Source organism: Corvus moneduloides, chromosome 6 (assembly GCF_009650955.1).
Source record: "Corvus moneduloides isolate bCorMon1 chromosome 6, bCorMon1.pri, whole genome shotgun sequence".
NCBI classification, from domain to species: Eukaryota; Metazoa; Chordata; class Aves; order Passeriformes; family Corvidae; genus Corvus; species Corvus moneduloides.
In genome coordinates this window covers 17,779,787-17,791,861 of record NC_045481.1, presented here as the reverse complement: position 1 = coordinate 17,791,861, position 12,075 = coordinate 17,779,787, and the positions used below count along the sequence as shown (strand labels likewise).

Below are 12,075 nucleotides of genomic sequence, written 5' to 3'. Positions count from 1 at the left end.
AGACAACAGGCCTTGAAAACTCTCCAGAAACTCCATTCTTATCACAGCAGACAACCTCCTCCACAAAACTTCCCAATCTCTAACTGAGAAAGGACTTGGAGCAGGCTGGACCGGCCAGTGTACAATATCCAGGACTTCTTGAAAGTGGTAGAGAAAAAAACCCTGTGAGTCTCGTCATGTACCAGCCACCAAGTAGGAAGTTGCACTTCTTTACATACTGCCATGACCAATTCTTCTTGCAGAAACAGGAGGACCACTGACTAAAATCCCTCCCTTTCCCCCCATACTGAAGCTATTTACTATAGGGTACTTTTGCCTAGACCGTTTTTGTTGTTCTAGCACTGATAAGCTCTTCAGCTGTAGTTGCAGGAGGGAATACTTAGCAGAGTAGCTGTATGATCAAAGAGACAAGTTATTCTTAAATCTTAGTTCTTTCACAATGGAAACCTTTTTTCCAGCACTCACACACACCATTATTTTCTCCTAACTACTATAACACAGATTTCACAAATACTATTTGAATGAAGTAATTGCCAACCATAGTTTAAAGCAAAACAGAAGGGATAAGAAATAAATAACCAAATCAATACCTTGCAAGGTAATCTGATGTATTCTAGTTCATTCAAATGAAACACTGTACAAATCATAACACACTGTGTTTTACACCCTTCAAATACCTTGAATAAACAATCTTCTAACAGGCAAGGAATATTCTACTCATCAGGACATTTGACAAAGGTAAGCTGACTAATTTACAAGGTAAAGAGCCATAGCCTCATAGAGCACAGAAAACATGATATCCAAGACATTTTAACCTCTTGCAGAGATAGGTCAGTTATCCACATGACCCAGAAATGTAGAAATATACTTTTTTTTGAAAAAAAAAATATTATTACTTTTTCCCACCACTGTTCAAGGCTCTGAGAAGGATGAACTCACGTAACTGTTTTTGACTCCCACCTTACACATCACTGACATTAGAAGTAGTATCATGTTCCCATTCATCAGAGGCTTAAATTCTGATTGCCTTACTAAAGGGAAAAGCCAAATTTCAAAGCAGTCTAAAAATACTAAACAATAAAAAAATGCCTTTGCTTCAGAAGTAAAGAAAACCTCTTCTGTCAAGATTGGTATAAAACTGTACAGCAATTCACTGACATGATGGTAAACAAAATGCAATTAAGTTGTATATTCATTTATAAAAATGCTAAAGAAATCAGGGGCAAGGCTTTCTTACCGCCATTATTTTTTTCATGGAAAAACCTTAATTTTGTGCTGCTCAGCATAATAAGACTGAGTGCAAACCCTTTACCTGAACGTGTATCTTTTTTTCTTCAGAGGAAGAAATAATTGCATTGAGGCAGTTACTGATTTTTGCCTGACTGCTCTGTCCTTCAATTTATCTTGGTTGCTAAATTACAATTATCACACTCTTATAATTAATATATGTTTTAGATGGACTCAAGTTTGCTTTTCAATAAAGTAGCATCTTTTAAACTAATCAGATTACACACTGAAGATCTGCATTCTTATATATATTCCTCCATGCCAATTTCTCCTTTCCTAATTTTAAAGAAAATTTGGTTCAGAGAGGCAACCACAGCAGCTCAACTACAAGCACTGCTTCTCCTCTTATTTCACCAAGCATCAGCTAAAACATTGTCAGACTTTGATACAAGACATAAATATAATTATGTTAATGATCCCTCTGTCATGATGTGGCCCAACTCTTATTTGTCAGTTAATATGGTTACTGATACATATAGGCAAGAATATTCATTGTTGCACTTGGTCTTATTTTAAAAACACTCTTTTCATATGAAAAACACATTTAAGAAACCACAATTATGAATTAAAGGTATTTTTTCGTGTTTTCTCCAACAGAGAACTGATATTTTAGAATTCAGAGCAAAGTTTTACATCACAGTTCAAGCATTTCCGAAGCACTGTTTCAGAACTTTGAAGTTATTCAGGATCCAGATAACCTTGGTTCCTTTTCCTCTGCACGTCCAAAACAAACACAGGAACTTCCATATGCACAACACATACTCTCCACAGAAGTTCCCTGCCATTGGTTCTTGTACTCTACCACATATCTGCACTTAAGTCAGACTCTGCTTGTACACAGTAGCAGAATTTGCCCCTTCTCTCTGGTTTAGAAGTGCTATTAAAAAAACAAAACAAAACAATCAACAAGAGAAAGGCACCAGTTATAACATCTCCTGCCAAACCTACCTAGCTAATATACCTAGCTGTATCACAATGCTCTAAAGATCTCTGTATTTTCAAGGATTTTATTTGCATACTAGTGCCCTAGATGCGAGATTAGCACTGTTGCACATACTTTTTACGGTAGTTAACCAGCAGAGCTCTCAACAGTTTTTCAAAACTTGTGATTCCAGAATGGTTTTCTGTAACAGCTTTTTGCATAAGTCAAGTTTGGTTATAGTTCTTTCACAGGATAAAAGACAGACTGTGCTACAATGGGTAAGTAACTTATGTTCACTGTTCCCTTTGGCTTCTTTCCCCAGTTCCTCTGTTTAAGAGAGCTGGATTACATACTCATTCCTGATGAGTCACATTCTAGGAATACCAGAAGATACTCAGTTTAATGAATTCATTTCACTTGTCTACAGAGTTTACCATTCAGTAAAAAAATATTGTCAACATACGTAAATCTTCCTAAATGCTAACTATGTGTCCATACTAGTACACAACTTGGAAATCAAGAAGTACTAATTGGAAAATCAGAAGAAAAACAGTGTTTAGCCATGCAATGCATAATTTGAAGATTACTCATTTACATAAAGATCTGTTAAAACAAATATCTTAAAAGATGGCACACCATTAAAAATAGTTCAGTTCACTGTTCAAATTCAGTAATTCCAGACTACACCAGAAAGAGGCATTCACAAATGTTACCACTGAATGCGTAAAAAATGGTAGAGATTCCCCTAAAGCCTCATGCAATAAACTGTTTTGAAGATGCTTGGGAACTGCTTGTCCTAGCTGTGTAGGCCATATACAGTAATCTGAAACTGACTCCTTGGATTTGAGAATGGTCCCGAGCCTCAGTATCCAAATAAACAGTCATACTTTCATGTTTAATACTTGGAATCCACCTTCATGCTTTAAGGCAGTGAGCTTTAAGCTCAGTGCACTAAAAATATGCAACTTCTTACAGAAATATTTTGTGGTTTACTGTATTAAAGACTAAAGTTGTTTTTGCAAATTTAAGAAGTGTTGAACACATTTTTCTTTCTGAAAACTTTCTACTAAGCAAGCAGTGAGGAATGATGCAGTATCTGCTTGGCAAATCTGACTATTTAAAGGCAGAACAACATTTTTTGAATGCAAGCTCTGGAAAGTAATTTATATCCCTATTTTCCATTCCCTTTTATTGCAACACGCTTTCCTGCCAAAATAATCCATGCAAGAATGCATGAGTGAAGGAATCTGCTCAGAGTTCAATAGTTTACTGTCAACTCCCTTAGTCTGATATATGACCCTTAATTGAGGGAATTGCATCTCTTGCTCTCTTTTTTTTTTTTTTTTTTTTTTTTTCAGTTTTTAAAAAGATTTTTAGGAGTGGTTCCGAAGAAAGAGATAATGAAGAATAGCTGAAAAAAACAGCATCTCCAGCGCTCTGTGACTAGTTCGATAAAAGCTAGCAGTCATCATTCAGGAAGACAAAGCCTTTGCATTTTGCAAACAGTAAAAATTCTATACTTTCTGTGACTTAGAAGTTACATCTGAAAGTGGATAGATAAAATTGACAAACTCCATTCACACAACAATAATTGAATTCTAAATATATGATACCTGATGTGTTCTAAGTAAACACTAAGCCTACAAGCGTAGCTAGATTCTCCCTTTGCTAGAAGGAGAAAGATTTAAAAAAGAAGGCATAACCTTGCAAAGAATTGCATTTTCAAAAATAACTGTACGCTAAAAAAATATTTGGAGGCCCTACAAGAATGCATATTGCAATTGAAAACAACCACAATAAACAAACCCTTATAAGTTAATGGCTTCACATCTATTTCATTTTTCATTATTCTCCAAACAGGAAAAATAAAAAGCATTTCTGAAAACAACTGACTATATATAACATTTCCCACTGAGGAATCCTACAGTAATGCATGCTGTGTAAAGTAATAAATATTTGCAGGATTAAGTTCTAAATATATTTGCTCAATATTTGAGCAAAGTTACCAACAGTTGCCATTGCTTGACAATAAAAAGATAACATTTTAAAATATCATAGTTATAAATACAAATTTTTATTATTATTTTCACAATTACTCATATTTTGGTTACCTAAGTCCAAGGTTTTCATCCTGTATTTGAATCTCATAATCAAAAGGTCATTCTATGGCAGACCACAGAACAGAACAAAAGCGTATTTTTCAGAACAATGTTAGCAACACTAAACTTGTATCACTAGCTTTCTCTCTCCTGCCCCCCAGAAGTGCACAGGCAGTCACAGTGCAATGACTACAAAATGAGCTAAACTAAACCTTTGGAGACTCTAGGGGGAAATGTCAGCTCACCCAGGATTGAGAGCATTCGAATACTGCATTTAAAACCACCTGTGCTCAACAATTTTATAAAATAATGACATTGCTTCATATGTTGGTAATCTTTGTAGATTTCCATCAGCATTTCAAAGCTTAGCGTTTCAGAAGGAATTCACTCAAAACAGGAGATGTAGGAATAATCACTAAATGTGTGGAAGAACAAATTTCAGTTCCAAAAGAATCCTTCAAAATATCAAGTAAGGAATTTTTGGGAAAAAAGTCAGCTTGAACCGATATTTACATATTCAACTAGCACAAACCAGGTCTCATCATAAGGCCAGCACTCAATCTATATGACTATATATGTGCTCCAAGACAGTGTCTGGAAATATATTTGTGGTATTTAAACAAGCAGGACAAACAGTTGGTCACTGGTACACTTATCACATTTTGTGCTTTAGATTCTTTTCACAGCACTAATCCATCAGAAAAAAAATACATGCACACAAATAACACGCTGTCTTATGACTCAAGTCTTGCTGTAGTTTTAACCATGTTGCTGAGGTAGAAATTATTTTCTTGCTTTATGGGTTTTTTAAAGCAGAATTCTCAGCACTGTCACATTTAAAAACCTGTTGCTTTGTTTACCATTGTAAGCTTTTATTCACCGACACTTCTCACATTTCCTCCCCGTGGACACTATCTAAGCTCTGTAATGTAAGTTTGCAACTGTTTTGGAGCAATCCAAGTCCCCATAAAGACCAGAAGGTGAAGAAACAATGGGAACACAGGATAGCTGCACCAGTAAATAAGCTGACTGCCCTACATGGCAAGGATTTACCACATAGGTCATCTAGTACTAGAAACTAAAGTTATGCCTTCACTTGACAACTCGCTTACCTCCCGCAATTCAAGCCTCTGAGCCACTGCTTCCAGACTTTCCTGGCCCGTGCTTTCCACCGACAGAGTGAACTCCACAAATTCATTGTTGAGCAGCTGGATACGAGCCACCAAGCAACTCTTACTGGATACTGTGTAACGTCGAGTTCGTTTCAATTTTAACCCAAAAGGTAGAGGCATCTTCTTTTTCCCCAGAGATGGTTAGTGATAAAGAGCGGCTACCACTGAGACCTTGACAGGGGACGAGAAGTTATCTCCTCTCAAAAGGTAAGGAGCTGTAAAGTCTCCAGAGATCAACCAGCAGAAGCAGTATCCATTAAAGCCAAGCAAGTTTTCCACCAAGGGACAAGGAGAAGAGACATCCACTGGAGTCCTAGTAAGGAACAAAAGAGAAGAAATAAAAGAATCAGAAATACTTTGACTGAAAGGGGAATGGTAACACGGGAAAAATAACATGTATATTTTTTCTAAATCTAAATAATCAGTCTACCTTTCCAAAATGCAGGGCTGTATTCAAATAATGAAATAAGTACCAGAGTTTCTGGTTTTTCCACAGACAACACTGGGTTTTGGCAAGTTGATCTCTTTTTTTTAAACTCACAAGTGAATAATGAGTCTTAATCACGTGTGACTGCAATGTCTTAAAATAAGTATTTATAAACGGAACCGGTATTTAAATGAAGTATGTCTATGAAATCTGAGTTGCCTAAGGTATTTGTAATACTGAACAAAGACATTTTCTTTAAGAGTAAATTCAGCAATCTGGCTTGTTTTTCAGAGTGTTGTGCAGGCTCAGCCACTATCTACTGTTGGATTAAAAGAAAACCAAGCCCCATAAATGATAAACCAGAAAAAAAAAGAAAGGCAAGAGAAGCATTAAAACTCACACCTTAGCCATTTTCTACCAGACAATTAAAGTGCAATTCCTCTAATCTTCCATGGATTACAGCAAGCTGTACCATTATTCCTTATGCTAAAGCACTGTATGATGCTTCAGGTTATGCTTTGCCTCACCAAGAGAGTACGTGAATTCTGAGAATCGTTTATTTTCTAATCTTTCCTTGAAAATCATACTCTTACCCAGACTACAGGTATACCTGTACAGGTACACCCATTTCCCCACCTTTTGCAAACACCTTCACGCCTCCTCTCCTGTCAGTTCCATTCCAAGCTTCGCCTTTCTCCTCTTCCAAGTGTTTTCCTAGCGCACGCACCCTAGTCTGCGAAATTTGCCACAGCGTCACGGAAAGGTTTGGGCTGGAAGGCGCCTTGAAGATCCCCCCGTTGCGCGCCGCTCCCCGGGGCAGGGATGCCATTCCCTCGGGGAGGCTGCCCTGCCGTGCGGGGCGGCGGGAGCGACCCGGAGCGCGGACACCGCCACGCCGCTTCCTCTCGCCGCCGGCTGCCGCTGCCCCGGGCACGGAGCTCTGCCCCTGCACCTCTAGCGGCAGGGCTGCCCCGACGGAACGGGGAAAGAAAACAAACGCCTGCTTTTCTCTTTTCATCTTTTTACAGGCTGGCATGTAATAGTAGCACATATTAAAAGGCACGATTTGATTCCTGAGGATTCTCAGGATGACCAGACAGGAGCAACGTGAGGATAGGCATTTCTTTGGAATGGAGGAACCGGAAGAAGCAGTCTTCTCAGCACACCTGTTCTTAAACTCAAAGGTATAGCCGTAAACAAACAGATACCACATTCTCCTTGGACGTTTACACACCCACCTAGAAACTTATCCAACATAACCACAAACTCTTCAGGCTGAAAACCCCGTATCAGACTCCCTACTGCCCAGCCAGCAGCACCGCAAAGAAGAAAGGAAGGTGGAAAGATATTAAAGGCCTAAAATGGGGAGAAAGAGGAGGCAGCATGGCATTTTTCCTCAATGACATCTTTGCAGTCCTACTCCAAAGAATGACCAGAAGCATGTTTCATGACATTGTTTCTGATAATCTTGAAGCAGTTCTACCATTCCACACAATCTCCATCCTCAACAGATACCACCTAAAATCTCAGCTGAATGAGAAAACAATCCTCACCCAAACACCAACTAATTTATTTTTGGGTGCAGCTGTAGAATAAGTAACAAGAAATAACAACCGGTTTCCCTGAAAAATTTAGGGATGCAGAGGGAATCCTCACTTTATTACTCGCTCTGCACTTTGATCCTCCAAATCCAGCCCTGCCTGAACAGCATGCAGGGAATGCTCTACAGACAGAAGCTTTTAGTCCCCGATCCACTGCCAGCACTGGGTTTATTCCTGGCAGAGTAACTTTTGGCTGGCTGACCTCAGCTCACGTCCCTAAGGTCTGATTTTCCAATACATTCTTTGCAGAGTTAGGTGTTTTCTTTGGTGCTACAGCAGTGAGAGAAACCACTTTACTAGTCTCTGAAAGCTACAGTCAGAAATGCAGAAGTATTTCAATCTCAGGTTTTATGGAGTACCACTGAGCATGAAAGACTCTCAATCTTGTATGCCCATACCAAGGGTTAGAAAAGTATTCTAAGAGAATGGAAAAAACGTCCCAAAAATCACTAACCAGAGGCTAACCTGACAGGTGAAATTTCCAAACCATCTAATGCTGACATGAGGCAGCCTCAGACTTTCAGTTATTTCACTACGCAAACTGGTAGCAATGCAAACATAGGAAGGAAGTTTAGAGCAGAATTTTCAGAATGTGCCAGCCAGGAGCATTATGATCTGTTGTTTACATTTAATGCTCCACTGAGCATTTACCCTAAATTATTTCATTTTAGTATGTCTGACGTAGTCTTCATGACTTCTGACACCCATTTATAACAAGAAAAACTTAAGTAATTAACTTCCAGACCACGTCACAAAAGAGGAACTAAAAAAAAATTTAATAAATTTTGTAGAATTAAGGCAAGTTTGCTGAATAACACCAGGGTATCATTCAGTATCTTCTACTGCTAGCCATGTGTAGTTCTTGCAAACACAGCTGTGCTGGTTTTATTCAGCAGCTGTGCATTCTGCAGTCCTAGGTGCTCTCAAATTTGCTTGCTGCATTACTTTAAATTCAGACCTATCTGCATTGTTTTAAGCTACTTTAGCAAAAACTCATGGCAACGTACTGTCAGGAGTTACAAGTCCAACTGATGACCTTTACAATAACAAGCCTTTATTTACCAAGCCTGGAATTTTCATGCAACAGCTAAAAATGTCTTTAGTGGCCAAACTTTGTACCTTTATATTTCAACAAAAACCTGTAGTTTCAAAAATACTATATTAGAATTTCAGCAACATGGCCGGGACTAATGTGTGATTACTAAGCATTGTGTGTATCTTTCTCCTTTACCTTCACCTCCCAGTCCCCCCTCAACTATTAGCATTTTACTTTACAAATATTTTTGAATAGCCTGCATGAATGACGGTAATCAAAATAAAACTGCAATTTATTATGGTGAAAAAGGGTTCCTATTACTTCGCATTCTTGAAATACATATATTTATATCAGAAATATTTGGGCAGCCAAAAAAATAATCAGAATACTCCACCCTCTCCTTGTTTTACCAGTTAATCTTTGACATGACTCTTGGACTGAGAGAGCAGCAGTAAGTGCGTATCTCAAACTTCCCCCACCTCCAGAAGCACAGTCCCACAGCCTTTACTTTTCGAAAAGTAAATGGTTGAAACTCTCCAGCCTTGCGGTACACAGCAGAGATCAGCCGCTATGTTTTTACTGTGCCCGCTGTCTTCCCCTTACCTCGCACAGCGATCCAAACACACCGGGTCTCCTTTCACATACGTGTACCCGAAAAAAAACCCCACCGCTCCAAGACTTCTTCTCCCGGAGCCATCTCATCTGTATTCCTCGGGAAGTGACTTACTGTGTTCCTCTTGTCCGAAACAGCTGCTATCTCGGCTAACCCACCTTCTTCTCAGATCACTCATAGTGAAAACATTCCTCACTTCCTGTCTCAAAAAACTTGCTCTGGATATCATTCCACTGGGTAAAGAGCTGGGGGGTGGAAGAAAATACTACAACAAAATAAACCTGTGCCAGCCAGCTCTTCAGGCGGCCTCTTTCATGTGACGCTGATCCGCACGAGCGCAAATTGCGTTCTCAGGAATATTTTCAAGTCGGCCGTCCCTGTGTGCCTCTGTGTGTGTGCATTTAATTTCTTTTCCTGGAGGCGTTCCCCTCGCTCTATCCATGCGGAAGGATACGCTGAAAGAATTAAAGCGAAGGCCCGTATGCTTGTAGCCCATTACCTCAGAGAGTTGGAATGCCTGGCAGGGAGAATGTCAGCAATGAACAGCTGCTTCTCTGGCTACAGGGGCACTACAGAAATAGGGGTTACAACAAATAGCAGGCAATCCTTGCTTTTTTTAATCATATGATCATTTATTTTAAGCCTTTCCAGTTAAGGCAAATATCTTACCAAAATTCTGTTGGTCTTGTTTTCATACAGCTTGAAAATATTTTCAAGGTTTAATTCCTGTGTGCCTTACCAAATGACCTATGCACATACACTTACGTCCTTGCAAAGTTTCAGCTGTTGGCGAGATACACAGCAAAAAAAATGCAGACTAAAGGCTGATCTTTCAGCCCCTGCCTGGACTTAAAAACTCCCAAAGGTGTCACTACAAATTATACCCTTAATAACAACTGCCTTAGCAAGCTTTAAATGCATATAAATTCAGGAATATTTACAGTGTTCAACTGTTTAATGCAAACACCATAAGAGGAGCTGTGCTCCAGTCTCACAAGCATATGAAGACCTCTGTGGGTTTGTGTGCATGTGAAATCAACGATTGTTTCATGCAGTTTGGAATATTATGGCTCTCCACATTGAGTGAACCAGGCAAAAGTATACAGAAACTTGGAAACAGTCAGGGATGAGGAAAAAGGTAGAGTATGTGAATGCTGACTAATAACTGTAAAACCTAGAAAGTGTTTTGGTAATGTAAAGTGCATAAACATGCTACTGTCTGAGCAGGTTTAACCTGCAGGTCAACTATGCAAATAGCAAGTTGTTCACAAGGACACTAATCTCAGCTGAAATATGTAGGTAATTTTGTACTATAATGAATTCTTCTGAGTTATTTCTCCTAGACACATCGTCTTTCCTGAGATCAGAGGAGTTTCTCTTTTTTCCCCTCCATACATCAGCCATAATTATGATTAGCAGTTCATAAGCAATATATAAAACATTAGTTGGGGGAATCTTACATTGAGTAAAATTAACTAACCTTGAACTAACCTAAATGGATACCCTTTCCTAAAGGTGTCTGCTAGAGGACAGAACTGCAGTTACTTGCCGGAGAAAACTCACTGATACAATGTATGAAAAATCCAAGCCATGAAAATTCGGGATTACACAGGCAACCCCTCCTATTTCTAAACAATACTGGAAACAAAGTCTGAATTCTCTTATCTGTCACATTTCCTATTCTAATTCTTCATCACACCCTTTTCCTGCCTGATTCCCTGCCTAGAACTTGCATTTATTAGACTTTCCTTGCTTTCCATAGTTAGTACTTGCTGCATTTTTCTTCTTTTCATTTACACTAAAAACACCTCATCTTAGAAGAGACAGCTAGGACATTGTCAGTATGCTCCTCTGCAGCCTCCTTCTTCTTTTGAAGCTCATCACATTTTCATTCACAAATACTTTTTTTCCTCTGCTTTTTTCTTCTTATAACCCCAGTTTGTGTCCTAACTTTGTGTTTTTCAGCACCTTTTCCATTTTGCCCCACCTAATTTTTTTAATCTCACCACCTTTATATTATTACCTCTTTGCTCCAACTCTCAACTCCAATAAAAGGGACAAAGAGACAAAGCCATCCATGAACATGTGATGGACTCTGATAAAGACACATCAGTAAGACCTAGAGTGATTACCTGAGGGCACAACACTGAGCTTCTGCTTCCCCCTTAAGCCCTGGTCAACACTCATGACATTCATGGTTCTTGACTTCATCTTTGCCGTACTCTTTATTCTGTTGTTGAAGTTTATCTGAGGAGACAAATAAATTCCCACAGCTGAATTTTGCACCCCTGGTTCTATAGGTACAATGGAAATTTTCTGCCCACTGGGTTGAATATGGCCTGCCCATAGTGGAACAGGGATAAACCTATTTGTTTCTCAGAAAAAGAAAGACATCCTCCCTTCTGAGATAGGTTTTTGGAGGGTTGGTTTGGTGTTTTTTTTTTTTTTTCTTGGTCCAAATATGTGATTGCAGTTTGAGTTATCAGCCAATAGGCGGAAGTTCATGCAAATATTCACCTTATTTCAGTTCTGGAGGAACTCTCCCACATCTGGTCTTGGTATTGACTAAAGGTAAAACAGAAAGTTGGAAGCAGAATCAGGCACTCTCCAGGAAGAAAAACTGGTATGCAAGTACATACTTCTCAGCCTAGTAGAAAGCTAGCCAGTTGTAATAAAAACACAGGCAAGATAATCCGGAAACTAATAAAAGGTGCAGCAGTACAGGCGCTAGCAGCTACTCTGTCCTGAAGAAAACTCAGACAACCAGCTCTGGTGGACAGCAACCCAAGTTTAGCAAGTAACTTTGGTGAGAACCCATGGTTCCCTGGTTTTATCTTTTGCATGTTTTCCTCTGATTGGTTAATATTTTGTCTTCTTGTTTTATGTATGATTATGTATATTCATTTTCCTTCTTTAAT

At 38.9% G+C, this 12,075-nt stretch overlaps 1 protein-coding gene across 1 annotated transcript in view; it reads right to left on the bottom strand.

Moving 5' to 3' along the window:
- Positions 1 to 9,589, bottom strand: part of PTPN21 (protein tyrosine phosphatase non-receptor type 21) — a 46,232-nt gene extending 36,643 nt beyond the window's left edge. The window contains 2 exon segments of the mRNA XM_032113262.1: positions 5,421 to 5,793; positions 9,148 to 9,589. Of these exon segments, the coding sequence (XP_031969153.1) occupies positions 5,421 to 5,600 (180 nt within the window). The 5' untranslated portion in view covers positions 5,601 to 5,793; positions 9,148 to 9,589.
- Positions 9,590 to 12,075: the final 2,486 nt, after the last annotated feature.